This window comes from Ischnura elegans, chromosome 12 (assembly GCF_921293095.1).
Source record: "Ischnura elegans chromosome 12, ioIscEleg1.1, whole genome shotgun sequence".
NCBI classification, from domain to species: Eukaryota; Metazoa; Arthropoda; class Insecta; order Odonata; family Coenagrionidae; genus Ischnura; species Ischnura elegans.
Window position 1 is genome coordinate 63992413 of NC_060257.1, and position 17583 is coordinate 64009995.

Genomic DNA, 17583 nt, shown 5'->3' on the forward strand with positions numbered 1-17583 from the left:
GCCCGAGATCTGAAGGAGCAAAATTCAAAATTACGCTTGCGTCCTGGCGATTCCTCTGTTAACAGGAAATGCTGGAAAGCGTTCACTATCCGTGAGAAATATCGCATTATCATACAATCAGGTGTATGAAATGCAGACAGCCAACGCGTACTGTACGCCGAGACCGCCAAGATCACAATATCGAATATGCTATCGATAGGAAATATCGCAAACACATTTCGACAATCGATGAGTTTTGGCGTTTGTTTGATCGGACGAGTGGGATTGGAAAACATGTAAAAAAACAGAATTAGAACAGTGTTAATGTTGTGATAATGGATGAAAGTAATAACTCTGAAAACATTTTTAAAAGTCTTGTGAGTACCCAACGCTTTAATGACGATTGTAGTTTTGGAAACGTTTTCTGTTTATATGAAGACCTGTGTAAGCTAATGGATTTTTTCAGGATCTGTTTCATATCGTCAGTTCTATAAAAAATGCAGTCACAGCTGGACACCGGAGTGAGGAGATGTGGAAAATGCTTAGCGATACGTTTGAAGTCGCGAAGAAAATAACAAGAGCATCAGGTAAAAGACTCAATTTCGCCAGGGATGCCGTCCGAATTTGTTACTCTCATGTGGATTATTTTCCGATTTAGGACCAAATCACCGGGCAATAGAAAGAGAAGGTGCGGGTAGATGAAAGAAACAGTTTACTTTTTAGCGACTTAGCAAAAGATACCGGTTTATGTATTAATAAATTTTGTATCCTGTTATTGCAACCTTTTTACTAATATGTGAAAAGTTTTTAGGCCGAATCTTTTCCATAGATATTCAGGTATAATTCTCACCAACTTAGATTTTTTTAATGCCTAGGACTACTATAGTACACAAAACTTGAAAGTTTTATGAACAATGGGCATCCAAGTAGATGATCAACAGTTGAAATAGATAGCCAACATTAATTTGCATTGTTTGATATGTTGGGTGATGAACTATAGCCATTAATTCACTTGAGATAGCACATTCTCCTCTTTTCTTGACAAAATTGACATTCGAAATAACAAGTGTGACTAAGTTAACTAATGAGGGCTATGAGAGATAAGGCCCTTCCTCTTCCCCCCAAATTTGAAAAATTTTCCCCTTATTGTGACTGCCCATGGCACATCTTCTAAGGAGACCTCCAATCTAGGGACATATATTCTCAAACACTGCGTTTTTCGATGTAAGTACATTTCAAGATTACATTACAAGATTGTAAGTACATCATAATGCCTGCTGGTACCTTACAAAGAATTTAACTGTCAGTACTATGCAAATGTAATAGATTGCTAGCTTAATGAAGTGTATGTTTTTTGATCCATTGACAGCAAAACATCAACTATAGGCAGCTTGTATTCCTCCCAAGCACACCCCCAAAATACAGTAGCAGCCCATCTGGCTAGATGCCTGATGGGGTGCTACTTCACCTTGTTTGGGCCCATTTTCCTTCTCAGCTATTGAGTAGTGGTGACACATATTTGGGGCTCTGCTATGTTTCAAAGGAATGAGGGAAAGTAAGAATTTAAGAGTAAGCAAAAATGAACCAATTTAGGCGAGAGCAGCTGTCTGTAGAATGTAGGAGAGTACCTTAACAATAGCAGATCAGGTTGGATATTATTGGGTAGCTTTTGGGGAACAAGTTAAAAAAACTTTTCTTTGTTTTTAGCTGGTTTAGCGGAAATACAGGCGACAGTGTTAAAATTTTGGCAGGGAGAGGATTAAAAATTATTTTAAATGAAAAGGCGCTTCTGCTTCTAAGCTTCAGTCAGTAGTCACTACTGGAAAAGTAGTGCTTGGTGGTTCAGGTAGCCTGTGTTTACTGTGGAAGCAAAGGTTGTGGGGGGTGGGTTCCATATGGGAGTGAGGGGACTCTATTACTGATGTGGATTGTTACTGCCACTGCTGATGGGTGTTGGCAAATGGAGTTGCTCACTATAGTCCAAAATTGCAATTAATTGAAAGAATTCGGTAGATGGAGGGTAATTACCAGGTTTGATGAAAAAATTTCTTCATCATTCAGCCATTTCTTCATAATTTTAAAATATGAAACTACGTATAAAGGTGTTCTCAGACTGACCCTGCAATAAGTTGTATGTATGTAATGTCTTTTATTTTTTACCACAACTTCAACAACTAGCTGGTTTCTCACTGCCAGTGATTTTCAAAGTTTACTAACCCCTCATGAGCAGGGATGCCGACTTCAAAAATATTGGGTGGCCCAAACCGGGGATCTTGCCCTGGGAAATTTTATAAGCAATGAGTTTTTTAAGCATTTTAGAAGAGTCATATGATCAAAATTAGTACACTGTTAACTTGAATCTTGATATCTGGACACTCCGGGGAAAATTGACAAGCCTGACACATTTTTTCCTCACACCCATAACAAATTTTATAGGGGGCTCGGGCCCCCTCAGGCCCCATGGAGTCGGCACCACTGCTCATGAAGTTTATTTGTGGCTTTTTAATAGTTATCCAAGCTTCTTCATGATGGTATTGCATTAGAGGCCCTGATTATGATCACGGAATCTATTTTTGAGACTTTTATAGTGAATGAGATATGATTCAAATTAAAGTGAGAGATATTAATTAGCTGCATCCACCAGGAAAAGATTATGTAGTTATTTATTCTCGTAAGATTTGTCACTCTCTCTCTTAGTCTCTTAACAATTGTTTTCTGTTACAGGCAGGACTAGTGGGCAAAGGCAATAGCTGATACATAAAATGAATTGGTTACATATCTCATCCATGATTAAAAATTAAATACCTATATCAATTTTTCATGTTAAATGTTCTCTTTCCAGATATTCGTCTCTATTATGTTGATGGAAACATGGAAGAAATCACCTTGGAATATGATGACAAATGGGACAAACCTGGGGAGCGTCTGCAATGGAAAGTTGGTATGTGTGACTATAATTGACATCTTTGAATGCTAATGACTTTTCAAACAAGTATTTATAAATGCAAAGAGTTGCTAGCTTAAGTTAAACTGAATAAGATTTATACCTTTTCATATTAGGGAGATTTTTTTCTTTATGAAAATTGTTAAATACATATATTATCTCTGTAAGGCATTTACGTGCTGTAGATACATTTAAATTTGAATTGTTTCGAAAAGATAAGTACGAGGCAGTCTACCTTGGAGTAATTCTGTGTATATATTATGTTCAGTTTTTCTCGCCAATTAAAAAAAATACCAGTGTTAGAGTTAGAAAGGTAAGGAGACCCAAATTTTTTCAGTTCTTCAATCTGTTGCCTAATTTTTGAGCACATCGTGGTGTAGTGGGAGTAAAGAATGCTTTTTATTTCATTTTTATTATTCTGATGTTCTAAGCAACGATATTTTGATTTTTTCCAAAAAATAAGATGTACGATAGCTTCATGATCTGCTTAATTGAAGCTAGGTATATAGCATCACAGGGTCAAGGTGTTGGAACAGCAGTGATCATAAATGAATGTTTCAGATAACTTTTCACATTAATAATGTTTGCTGAGTGAATGCAATGCATTGTTTTTTGTATATCCTGAGTAATTTAAAATAAAATTGAAAGGCCATAATGATGCCTAAGCAAATGCCATCATTATACAGGGTGTTCGAAAAAAAGTGTCTATTACTTTTAGAGTTGGTAGTACCCAACAAAACTAGAAAAAAAATACATAAACCTTGGTCGAGAAACGCATTTACTTTCTGAGTTATGTACATTTGTTCATTGGGGGCAATTGAAGGCAATAGTCTATGCCACCACTGTCAACAATGTCTAGACACTGCAAGGCCTCTTCACTGCATGCTAGAATTTACAACATGAACTGGGTTTATTTTAAAGAGTGCGTGACTTGTTATGCCGAAAGGCAGAGGGATGCATTGCTAAGGACGGATGTCACGTCAAGCACCTCCTATGAATGGACGTAGGGGGAACATATCCTGCGAACAAGTGTACTGTAGGTTGCAGAAAGCATGCGTTTCCGGGCCGGACATCTTCAGCTGCCGTGAACAACTATAATACTCAGAAGGTACCTATGCCTTTCTGGACCAAGGTTTATTGGATTTTTTTTCTTTTTTTTGTTGGGTACTACCATCTCTCAAAATATTGGACCCTTTTTTTGAGCAACCCTGTGTACATGATTAACAATTATATGATCACTATATTTACGTCCAATGCAATGGAGTAGAGTTTAAGAAATAAAATCTGCGCGGAAATGCTCATATCAATATACGTATACCGATGGAGTGGTAGCTCTCGACGCGCATACGCCGAGTTGTGAAGGCACCCTATAGTCTGTATACCGTAAGGTGGCGCACGGGCCCGCGAGCTACCTGAGTCGGTCCGCGAGCGCCGTGGCGAGGAAAGGACCGACCATAAAAACTCTATGGTACCGGCTCAGGTAGCTGGTACACGGGCCTGCGAACCACCTGAGTCGGTCCGCGAGTGCCGAAGGAGGAAAACACCGACCATACAAACTATGGGACCGACTCAGGTAGCCGGCGCGCCACTCTACGGCATACAGACTATAATTGACGGTCTCAACCATCGCACGGAAGTTGATAATGCCACGAGGTCCTGCCGGGCGGGCCACCGCTTTTCGCGTCTCGCTTCGGTCTCGCGTGGTTTATTGTTTACAGTCATGTATGAACGATTCCTTTCTTCAATGAGCGATTCTCCCTGAACGAGTACATGAATCGGAACTCTAATGACGTCAACAGCTTATGAAAAGTGGGCGGAATTTTTTTCAAACGTACGAGAGAATGTCAGAGTGAAGAAGATTATTTTGTCGTTACTTATCTTTTCCCCCATCTACCCGATTAAAAAAATATATTGCGATTTCGCGTCTGAGAGATTGCTTTTAGCGGTCACAAGGCCAGTTTTAATTGGAATGTTCAGGGTGGGAAGTTGTGGTTATGCACCTCGAAATCCAAGGGAAGAATAAAATATTTAATGGTTCTAATAGTTTATCATTTTGAAACTGAACGTCCGCTATGCATAGACACACCATTGCATCCTAGTTCTGGGCATCTTTACGCAGAATTTACTCCCCAAGTATGCCACCCGTTTTACGTATACGAATTTGTCTACTAGGGGATCTAAATAACTCTTCGTTTACCATATACTTTGAGGAATGCATTCATTATTGTCAACACCTCCCAGGATCTTTCTCTCCTTCCAAAAATGCCTGAATCCGCTTCTGCATTCGGAAATACTGTCTTTGATTTTGACGATTGTAAAATCTGAGGAAAACAGATGTATTTTTTTAAAATTCAAAATGATAAACATCTCCAAATTCCACGAAGTTTCGCATAATTTCATCAATGTCTGCATGAAATAAATTAGTTAATGTAACACTGGGAACACCCTGGCGAATAATATGGGTAAACTTTCCTTGGGATTCCCACCGGTTTAAATACCTCGTCAGACTGCCGAATGAAACGACATTCAGCAACCCTGAAGATGAGCCCCGAATCGGAACTCGAAACGTCGGCAAAAAAAGAGTATTTACCACAACACTGTGGTTGCCAACGTGGATGTACTTAATAGCCGTTTGTCTTGTCGGTCGCCAGAAATATGATCACAGCAGTTTTTCAGGAAACATTTTTAACGATTCTATGTCATTTCCTCTCATCCGATTTTGAAGAAGCTCTCTAAAATGGGCGCCAATATCTTTGCAGTAATAAGCAAAAAACCTGTATACCGAAAAAATATTATATCCAGAACTTTAGGCCCCTATTAGCCGAGGCAACCAGACGCGCAACCGGTGGCGCGTCCGGTGGAAATGGTCAGTCGCGGGGCATAGAATCAAATGAGTCCTATTAGCCGAGGCAACCAGACGCGCCACCAGACTTTCCACCGAAACCAGTCGCCTGAGCCCCGCAACCGCGCCTTCCACTTTGGCCTGAGGCCCGTATCCAGAAACCTCACTACTGCTAGATACGTCATCAGATGATGACGTAGCCGCTGTAGCGGCCGAGCACCGCTACGGGCACCGCTGCAAAAGTCTAGTGAGGTCCATGGCACACTACTCGCTACAAGTAATATGGCCGCCGGGTTTCGTCTGCTTATCGTCTCGCATTTATTATTAATAATTATTGATGTTTAAAGGGCTATAAGCTCATGATAATTATTTATTATTACTTAAAAAGATAGTAAGAATGCTTCAATAACCATATTTTATCCTAATGAGTAAATATTTTACCTAATTTAACTACCAATAAATACTGTCAACAATACCGTGATGAAACCTCTTAGGATTCACCGTTTTATTTGCAATTAACTTCTAAACGGGCCCTGTCATGCCTTGAAAACCATTTATAATTAAATACAAATAAATTAGGGACACAATAATGTCTCGCCTTGATGCTTTTGAAATACTTTTTTACGAAAAATAACCATTGTCAACGCAACTATGCTGAAACCTCGTCGACTTTGCCATTCTAATAGCTATTAACTTTGGTATAGACCGTGGCTTTCCTTGAAAACCATTAATATTATATATATATATATACGTGCCCAAATAAAGTTGCAATCACCAGCTTTGTGTCTCTGATATCCAAAATTTGCGTAAAATACTTAAAGCGACAAAGTCGTCTTCCAGTCAGCTACGTCCATTCTCAGTTACTGCTAGTTTGAATAATTTCAGTTCCGAGCCATTGAAAACCATGTTCAATTACGTGAAAACTTACCTATAATGATTTATGCCGTCACAAAAATGATGAGTTAAAGTTTAAGGGAAAGGTCGATGGAAATGGCATATTGCTTCTCAGTCCGTTTACAATAGCACATGATATTCATCTCATAATGAATGTCACGTAAATCTTTGGACGTTGCAATACAATACATGTATCTATTATATCACCTCAAAGTCTAAAATATCCAACTATACCAATGCAATCGACAGTTGTACGAGTATATTTGTCAACCACAATGACGAATTGCGCAAATGACACCAAGGATTATTCAGCAATAAATACCACCACAAGAATTACTGAGTTCACAAACTTGTATTTATTAACGTCGTAAAACTCACTTTCAATTCAACAAATAAAATGATCACACTTTACAAGAACACTTGTCCAAAAAAAAGTACTCACGAAGAAAATCAACATCAACACGACACGTACTGTTACTTCACAAATCTAATTAACACAAATTGCAAATAAAATTGTCCAGGAAATGTTCACACGAAGAAAATCGGGAGCGAATACACTAACTGTAACTTCACAAATCAAATTACACATACATTGCGGACACAAGAAGTCGGTAATTAGAGCGAAACATCGGCAGCGACGACCCGTACAACTTAATAACGGCACTATTTTAAAAAAATGCTCACTTTCCTTTCATTCCGCATTGTCAACAATAATTGCAACAGATGAAACATTTTATTTAAAAAATCATCAATAAAGTCAGCACCGAAACTAGGGTGTCCTGAACAAAACTTGATGAGGTTACTCTTTTCCGCCCAGATTGGTGCATTTTCGGGGTGCGGGGTCTGGGGCATCGGCCGGCTTTCCCCGGCGGCAGAGCCGCCGAGGCCAGCCGGCAATCACCGGCGATCGACACTAGTCGAGACACTTATGGTACACGTCGCGAGATTTCTGAACACGAAGATTTATCAGCATGTACCAGCTGGTTCTCAATGATAACTTTGCCGATTTAAAGGGACACTTTTCACATAATGAACGGAACCAGATTCACAGAAGAAACTTGAAGAACCAAGAAAATCCCATGGAACCGAGAATAAATTCCGTGTGAGATACCGCATCTCCTAAGACATCTTATTTCCACGAACACCACTAAAAAAGAGAAATTATATCAATAATTTCCATTCAGATTTTAAGAACAAGACAAAAGATTCTCCGCTGAAATTTCACAAATCACGGCCTAATAATGTGCTTACCTTCGTTACGCCATCGTGCCGATTAAAATTCAACCTCCACCTTCTTCCATGCCATAGCCTTTAAAGAAAGACTCACAGCATTGGTTTTCTTGCACTCAAATACAACTTTCCTATCAATAATTAGTTTTAAAATCAAACTCTTCTTCTACGCCGAGATTCTTCTTCCAACCCGTTTCCATTTTGCTTACAAACAAAGTCGCGTTGCGATATTCGTTATTCAATTGTCGCCCTTAGTTCCTCTCAAAGCCCGCATAGTAGGGACTCAAAATGTCGCTAAATTCGTCTACGTCATCAATCCAGCCCAAAATAAATGTGGCAACACTGCCCCCACCCATTTGGAGCGTTTTGGAGTAGTGAGGTTTCTGGATACAGCATTCAGCGGTGCGCGCCGCTACAAGCTGAAGCATGGTTTCTGGATACGGCCCTCAGAATCGTCCCGGGGCATTGGAGTATATGTAGCCTATTAGCCGAGGCAACCAGACGCGCAACCGGTGACTGAATATTGCATGCGCGCGCATCATCCTGCCCTGACCACGACGCTACAGGCAGATTATCGACACGGTAAAATGAATTATAAAAATGATATAGTGTGTTTTCCATGTATCCAAAAAGGTAATATCAAAGCTAGATGTCCAAAACGGGGGTGTTCAATATGTAAACGAACTAATCGTTCAGAAAATGACTGCTTTTTACGAGGAAAATGTTGTAAAATGTGAAAGAAAACGAATCATGATAAAAACATTGTTCTTTTTTAGAAATAAGGATTCGTCAAATGAAAAAGGGTATAATATATAGGAACAGAAAGTCAAGAGGAAGTTAAGTAGCATTTTTAGCTTAATCTGCGTCTTATCTTAGTAGCAAAAATACATTTGAATTTGTAATGGATAGCGGAGCGACAAACCATATGGTTAATTCCACAGAAATAGTAGAAAATTTGCGTCCATGTAATGATAAGTTTAAGGTTGCTAAGAAATATGCGAGTATGTTAGTCAATGGAGTAGGAAGTCTAGAAATGAATAAACGTAAACTAAAAGAGGGGTATGTGTACCTGAATTATCTAAAAATTTAATGTCAGTTTCTGAAATCACAGAAAATAATGGAAATGTATTATTTACAAAGGATAGCATTAAAATATTAGTAGTTGAAATACAAATACCAAAACAAAATATTGTAATAGAAGGGAAGAAAGGTTCAAATGGATAGTTTGTAGTTGACTTAAACGAAACCGAAGCCATGTTAACTCAAGCAGTTAATTTAGGTATGGAATGGCTCAGAAAAATGGGTCATTTAAATTTTAACCTTAAAAAATTTTCATCACTATGTCGTGGTGTACTTTAAGAAATTGCAAGGACAAATGGCAGTAAGTTTAGTTCTGTTTGCGTGAATGCTAAACGAACCAGATTCCCATTTAAAACTGAAAGAATGAGAGCAAATAGAATTTTGCAAATAATTCACACTGATGTTTGCGATCCATTTGAGACAGAGACTCGCGATAGTAAAAGGCATTTCGTATCATTTATAGATGATACGATACATTATGTAAAACTAGACCAGACCTTGCATTTTCGGTTAATTTTGAGAGCAGATTCATGGAAAACCTGTCAAAGAAGTTAAAGAGAATTTGAAGAGGACAATGAGATATCTACAAGGAACACAAGGGTTGGGAATGCATTTCCGCACAACAGAAATGGAAGAGCAAATAAAGCTGCAAGCATATGCATAGTGACTCAGACTTTGCAGGAGATCTGTCTGAAAGAAAAAGTACATCAGGATATGTAATTTTGTTCGGTGGTGTGCCAATCCTGTGGTGCTCATACAAACTAAGCGTTGTGGCACTATCCTCAAATGAAGCAGAATTTATTGCAGCATCTGAGTGCTGTCAAGAAAAAAAATGCTAAGGCTTTAATTGGGGAGTTGACAGGCAAACCAGTATTTGTAAATTTAAATATAGACAATCAGAGTACAATAAAAATGATACAATATGATCAGATGAGTAGGAGAACAAAACACATTGAGGTGAGGTACAGATTTATAAGTTGGGAGTATTCGGAAGGATTATTTGATTTACAGTTTTGTCTCCCAGAAAATCAAGTGGCCGACATTCTAACGAAACCGTTGTTAAATGTAAAGTTTGAAAGATTCAGGAATTTCATTCTCACGTGTAATGAAACAAATATTTTATTTAAAAATTTCAGTGATTACTAGAATATTTTATTGTGCTAATGAATGAGATTATTTTAATTGAGCAATGTTAATGAATTTACACTCCTGATGTTTATTTGGAGACTGTTTATGAAAGTAGAATTAAGTTTTAAAAATTGCCAAGATTAATGTAAAATGTCATTATTATTGCAACTACTGCTGTGCGCAGGGTAAAATTTAAAACCGATATTGGTGGCGCCACCGGTGTCCTGGGCGGAATAAACCCGAGCAACCAGACGCGCCACCGGTTGCGCGTCTGGTTGCCTCGGCTAATAGGGGCCTTACTGTTGCTAATTCTTGGATCTGTTGACAGATGAAGCACCAGTCGTTGTGGCCAAGGCTTTGCGGAGCACGAAAGAACTCGGAAGCGATCAGCAATCGGATAAATCTTCGAGGGAAGAACCCAGAGGTGAGTGTTATTATGCTTTTTTAATGTAATGCAACAGCTCTGATGAGAGGATCATTAAGTAAGAATTCATCATCATCATGATCATTCAGTCAACAATCCTAAGACTGGGTTGACGCTGCTCTCTATTCCTCTCTCCTATCCGCTAGCCTATATTGCGACGTATTTCTTCTCTTTTATGCCCTTTAAGGGCCATCCATTGATGACGTGAGGCGTTTAGACGGGACGAGGGGGTCAAGACGATTCTCACCCAATCTCACGTGGGGGAAGGAGGGGGCCCTGGAAAGTATGAAGTAATTTTCTTCCTCAAGAAACAATGTAAAATCACGAAAAAACTAGGTTTCATTGATGAAAACGTGTTTCTTTATTAAAATATGACTAAATTCTACTCAATGATATTTACCGCAGTTATGCGAGCGCCAGAACAAGGCGCAGTAGCTCTTCAATGGTTTAACTACCGGCCAGCCAAAAGGTGGCTCCATATTTTTGACTCTATATATTGTGACATGGCTTCAAATTATTTAATTTCAATCAAAAAATTGTTTTTTTTAATAAATCCAACGCAATAAAGCATAGATTAATGTATTTAGACTGAAAATACGCATTTTAAACAATCTTTCGTGCAGTGGTGTAGCCAGGGGGTCCGGATCCCCCCCGAAATATAAAAACCCAACTATTTTCCTTCTTGAAAAAACAAATTATTGAAAAATCATGAATTTACAAAATATTTCTTTAGCAAAGTAAATTTTTTCGATCATGAAAAGTGCTAACATTAGTTAAAAACCCATTACTAAGTACCCTGTTTTTAAAAAAAATTCCCCCCCCTGGTTTTGGACCCCCCGAAAGAAATTCCTGGCTACGCCAGTGCTTACGTGAGATTTGAGGGAAGGGGGTGGAGCCAAATCTCGGTAAGGGGGTTCCAAAACTCGCCAAAATCACCTCACGTAATTATTGGACGCCCCCTTGTAACCTATCCTATGTTACTCATTCGGGGCTGCCCCTTGCCCTTCTTTCCTTCAACATGTCCTTCTACGATTGTTTACATCAGGCCAATATTGCGTCAGAAGAGGCTATTTTCCTTCCCGAATCTCGACATTGAGGAAATATTCTAAGGTCGTCTGACTAAAAAAAAAAGAAATGAAAATGGGAAAGCTAGAGGCAATCATAAACAGCAACTCCATCGGAGTAGTCGGTCCTGAAAAAGCACGGAGACATGGCAATCCGCGTCCTCCTACTAATTGTTGGTATCTTGGCGACTGGAAAACTGTCTCATTGTGCGAATACTGACTATATTCGACTTGATCTGAGTCATTTTAGAGGGGGCAATGCAACTTCTCTGACCCGCGGTTACCCTCGAAGGACCGCTCCCGAACCTCAGTCAGAGAAGGCAGTCATACTCTGCACCGGTGTCCCGTACCCCAGCGACACATTCTGCGACCTCCGGAATTATTACAATAGCACCTTGTGGAGGAATAGATTTGCACCGGACATTTACGACGCGATCATCGTGTACGCTCATCCCCGGAGAGCTGGTGTCACATGCAAAGTATATTTCGAGAAGGGGGAAGCTGAAGAGAACCCGCTTCGTCTTTCGTACTCAAGATTCGACTGTTACGGCAGCATCGGTGATTCGCGAGCGCCGGTGTTCCAATTGGCCGAAGCCTCCCGATTGATTATTGTCCAGCGCAAGCCAGACCAACATGGTTTTCGTTGCGAAATGGAATTCAACAATAAGGGCAGTGTGTTCAAGAGAGTGGGTAAAAGAAAACGAACTTCTGTGATCAAGTTCGAGCAAGGCACTTTTGAGTGTGTCTCTCCAATTGCATTTGGCAGGGAACCAGAAAATAGTGATTGTGTCGACGATGGCAGAAGGTGCCGCCCTGTGAAGTAGTAACTTGTATTATTTCGCAGTCTAAGTAATAAGTACAATGTGTAGCAATTAATTTTGTACTCAGTTACGCGTACCAGTGCAAAGTTATGTACTTCACCACCGTGAAATTCACCTCATTCACCTGAAAAATCATTTGGTTGAGCCGAATTTCGAACACGGGAGTGAAGTGGCTTGGTGCGGTAATTGTTTGTAAACTTGACCGGTACTAAGGAGATCCAGGTTCGAATCCCGGCTAAGCTAAGTGATTGCTTTGTGGTGTATTTCATCCTCGGTGCGAGTAAAAAATGCTATCGTGCCAGCGCCAACATTTGTACACATGCATGGAAACGATATTGTGTAATAAAACTAAGTGGGTTTATAGCAGGCCATAGTTTTTATTGATTAAAGTTACTTCTTCCCCCTTAGAAAATAGTTATGATCTTATACAGTTGTACTTACGAGAGTTAAACTTTCCTATGATTGCTCTGTCACCTTCTCAGTGATTCAATGCAAAGATTAATCATGATTAGAGGTACGTGAAAATCGCATTTTCATTTTTATTTTATCGCACTTTCAATAACAGTTTATCGCATTTTGTAGCGTCTATTTTTTATTTTCATAATGAGGTAGATGACGATAAAATGTAGTGAAACACAGTTATATGACAATATACATAATATTTTAAATAAATATGTTGTAGAGCAATAATAAATTAAGGAATTAGACATATAGCGGCGGAGATGTAGCTTGCCCCCGCCCACTTGTAGTTCGCAGCCTCGTAGAGTCCCAGCCAACTAGCATCTTGCCAGTCGCTCACATGCTTTAAGCGGTGAGTGTCGGCGGAGCATATAAACTGCGCACGGCACAAAATGTACGAATTTTGCCGTCGAAAAGGCAAATTGGCGTAAAAATATCATAAAAGTCCAGTCATCACATCTATGTCGCATTAATTAGCGCACATCGCATCTATATCGCATTTATCGCATTTGCGATTTTCACGTATCTCTAATCATGGTTGGTGAATGTAAAGCTCACTCTAGATTGATTCCCAAGCATGTGAATGTCACTCTTAATGGGTGGGAGGGTCAGTTTCCCTTAATCACCTAGACATTTTGAGGAACTATTTGGGGTATCAGAGGCCTTTGGGAGGAGCTGCGTATTACGCTTTGTCAAGCGAGCTTTTGCAGCCATTGCAGGGCCCATCATCAAGCGATGAATAAATGCCTCTATTCTTTAATGCTTTTATGATTTCTCTAATGCTTTAATCATAGCCTGATGATACGCTATGCAATGGTCGCGAAAGCTCGCTTGACAAAGCGTAAAGGCCGTTTTACACAAATGTTTGCAAAATCCGACATGTGTACGAAGGCGCAGTCAAATTTGCGTTCTATAAAGTGGTGAATTGCTAGAACATATGCGAGAATGCGTTGGGTGGCAAAATAGCCCCTGTTCTAATTTCGTTCATGTATTCGCGCAATTCCACGCCGTATTGAGAAAGAAATGCAGTTCTAACCTGCGCCACTACGTGCCCCGAGAAAAACGGCCTTCAAACGCAGCTGCTCCCGTATGCCTATGATGAAAATGAATCTTGCTGCGAAAGCCTGCGGTTCGATTTATTCAGGGTATCCGAAGGCTCTACCCGGGAGTTGAACTCGGGACCCTTCTCTCAGCAGCCCATCGCTTTTCCCACTCTGCCTTCGCGCTTGTTGGTGTCTTTATTTAGCATGAAATTATTGAAAAATAATGAAAATTGGCACATCTTATTCTTCAGCATAAGGGGAATAAAACTAATATCGGAGCGGAAAAATTTACCAAATTTTAATGAAAAAAATGGGCTAACGTGGCACCGTATTTGATTTTCGTTTGAAGACGTCGGTTACGGTTGTTTTAGATGTAATTCCAATCATATCGTGGAAGTGCTTCCTCGTTTTTAGTATATGCAGAGTTTAGGTTCTTCATTATCAGTGCTACATTCACAATGTGTGAAGTCCAGGTGTATTTTATGATCTTATGTAGGAGTAGAAATCGGTTATTCTCCTCCAACTTTATCATATAGTGGTGTCATTTCGGCCTTTATGTTACATGTCAGTCGCCTCCTCCAGGTTATAAAATCCAGTTATTAGGATAATTAATAATATCTTAGCTTCAAGAGCTAGACATCTATTACTGTTATCTACTGGCTGAATTTCGTCTAATGCGTAATAATTGTTACGCAAATATTAATAATTTTTATTAGTCAACTTTCTTTTATACACAGAATTTTGAGTTGACTGTTGAATCAATGTCAGGTGGAAATTATGTTTTGCTGGGTGGAATGCTTATTGTCGTAGGTAAAATAAAAGTATACGCTGCGACGTTAATTCATTATATCGTATCGCAGTTAAAGTGGTAAAGGCTGATGTAGTCGAATTGCCTGAGGATATGGCTAATTTTTCCTTTTCAGAAGATTATTCTCATTTTTTTATTATTATTTAAGGCTTAGCTGAGAATGCTCTGCTTCGAATCCAATGCTAAAGGCTACTCGGGGTAAGTAATTGCGCAGGTTAGAACTGAATTTTTTCTCAAATTTTCCCCTCCGATATTAGTGTTATTCCCCTTATGCTGAAGAATAAGATGTGCAAATATTCGATATTTTTCAATAATTTCATGCTAAATAAAGACACCAACAAGTGCGGAGGCAGAGTGGGCAAAGCGATGGGCAGCTGATCGAAGGGTCCCGAGTTCAACTCCCGGGTAGAGCCTTCGGATACCCCAAATAAATCGAACCGTAGGCTTTCGCAGCAAGATTCATTTTCATCATAGGCATACGGGAGCAGCTGCGTTTGAAGGCCGTTTTTCTCGGGGCACGTAGTGGCGCAGGTTAGAACTGCATTTCTTTCTCAATACGGCATGGAATTTAGCGAATGCAGAAACGAAATTAGGGCGGGCTATTTTGCCCCCTTACGTCCATGCATCCTCGCATGCGTTCTAACAATTCACCGCTTAAACGACCCAATTTTGGCTGCATCTGCGTACCCACATCCAGGGGCGCAGCTAGGAATTAAGGCTGGGGGGGGGGGGGAGTTAAGTTGCAACTAATACCGGTGTGTGTGGGGGTATGGAATACTCACCAGGATAAGCGGTAGGTGCGAAATTAGTAAATTGCGGAATTTTAAGATAAATTGTTCAAAATGGTGAGTTTTACGGCCGTCTGAGGGATAATTTATTAATCCTTACACTATTTTATTAGTAATATCAATCCAATTAAGTAAAATGGATTAAACTTAAAAATTTCTCTGAGCTCTTGGGGGGGGGGGGGTTTATCCACCTCGCTGCGTCACTGCCCACGTCAGATTGTGCGAGCACGTGCCCCATATAATACGGCCTTAAGAGCGTTTCTTTGCAGTTTTGTATTCTTATAATGACCCAAAATCCCATGGTAGTGAAGGAGGGAACGAGATCTTTGAGGAGAAAGAGGACACTTAATAAAATGTGGTATCTGGGAGAATGGATGAGAGATAGTAATGGCCTCCTCTATAGTGTGATAACCTCGCGTGACACGCTATCATTTCCCAACTATTTAGGGAATTCCTTTTGAGATTATAAGCTATATTATTTATGCTCCACGTTTTCTATCTTCGGTAGAACTCTTACGAAATTTTTCAGCAGTTTCTCCCTCTTAAGTAATCGGCATATTGTCTTCAATCACCCACATATTCAACCTGTAAATTGGAATGAAAAGGTATAGTTGGAATGGTCGAGTTCTCCCCATACTAAGGTAAAGAAACATGAAGTTCACACGTTCAGGATATAGGTGCCAATCTTTACCCAGGGCCACATTACGTTTCAGAGATTTTTGTGTGGGATATCCGAATGTTTCAACCGGAATTCGAACCCGGGACCATTCGGTTAAGAGCGTAGCGCTTTAAGGCCGTTATTTACGAGGCACATCGTTGCCCAATCTGACGTATGTACGAAGGCGCAATCAAAATTGCTCCGTGTAAAGACGTGAATTGCTATAACGCATGCGAGAATGCGTGGATACGTTATGGCAAAATAACCCTTTCTCTTATTCCAAGCTCGCATTCTCGCAATTTCAAAAATTGTTTCAGTGCTAATCTGCGCAATTACGTGCTCCGTGTAAAACGGCGTTTGCCCACTGGGCCACTACTCTCCCCTTATAAGTATATACTTTTATTATATCAATTAGGATAAGATACTAGTAGTAGGATATTAATTAGTGTTAAAAAAACTCCGAGGGCCCTGAAAGTGATCGCCCATTATTTCGACATTTCGTAGGAAATAACCTCACTTGCTTCATTTCGTTGATCGAAGTCGTCATTTGTGCCTCAAAAAATTGAGGAGTAGGCATGGGAACCAGTGTTGGTTTTGTACTTTCTTTATGGATTTTCTTTTCCGTGGGATGCGATTTTTATGGTAGCGATATTTATATGATTTCAGATCCAATGTGCTGAAAATCCTTCAACATAATAGAACAAAGTAATTTTATTTTATTCTATGATGAAGCAGTTCCACGAAGTAACGCCTGAGACCGTACCTTCAACATAACTTTAAAAAGAGCATAATGAAGGTTGGAGTGAAGTTCCTTTGTTGTGTCTTCCCAAACTTGAAATTTGTCATCTACATTCTATAAATTTTAACAAATCCATGGCTAAGTTCTAACAACACGTATCTCAACATTCGGTCTGTTTGAGACAGGTATCCTAAACAAAGTGTAATGGCATTAAAAAAATAAAATTCAGGCAAAAAACAACTCTTTGTGTGCAAATGAATGCTTATTTTTTAGTTTTGTGAATTTTTGGTTTTTAATTTCAGAGTACAGTTAAAGATATAAATCGTTTCTTTCGCTCTCCTGAAAAGTTGCTATTTTTGAGATACGCGTTGTTAGAACTTAGCCATCGATATGGACCTTTTCCATGTTTAGTTCAATATCGTGATCAAACGATAACGAGAAGATAAATAATATGATATTTCAATATGTGTAACGTTATTTTCTATATTTCTTCATTTTTTATTTTATCACCAACAAATTTTAGCTTCTGAATTTCTTCTGTTTTTGACAAATATAACAGGAAATAAAATAAAATAAAATTCAGTTAAGGGTATTTTCATTGTTACTCCACTATTATACTGAAATCTTACTGGCGCCACCATGATACCTGTTTAAGAGAAAATGTAAGCATATTATAAAATAA

The 17583-nt window shown here is 39.3% G+C and overlaps 1 protein-coding gene across 2 annotated transcripts in view; it reads left to right on the forward strand.

Moving 5' to 3' along the window:
- Positions 1–240: 240 nt before the first annotated feature.
- The window catches only part of LOC124169119 (probable 3',5'-cyclic phosphodiesterase pde-5), a 67084-nt gene continuing 49741 nt past the window's right edge, over positions 241–17583 (forward strand). For both annotated transcript variants that reach the window (XM_046547613.1, XM_046547614.1), the window contains exons 1-4: positions 241–356; positions 446–566; positions 2822–2920; positions 10426–10521. In XM_046547613.1, the coding sequence (XP_046403569.1) occupies positions 315–356; positions 446–566; positions 2822–2920; positions 10426–10521 (358 nt within the window). In that variant the 5' untranslated portion in view covers positions 241–314. The remainder of the gene's footprint in view (positions 357–445; positions 567–2821; positions 2921–10425; positions 10522–17583) is intronic.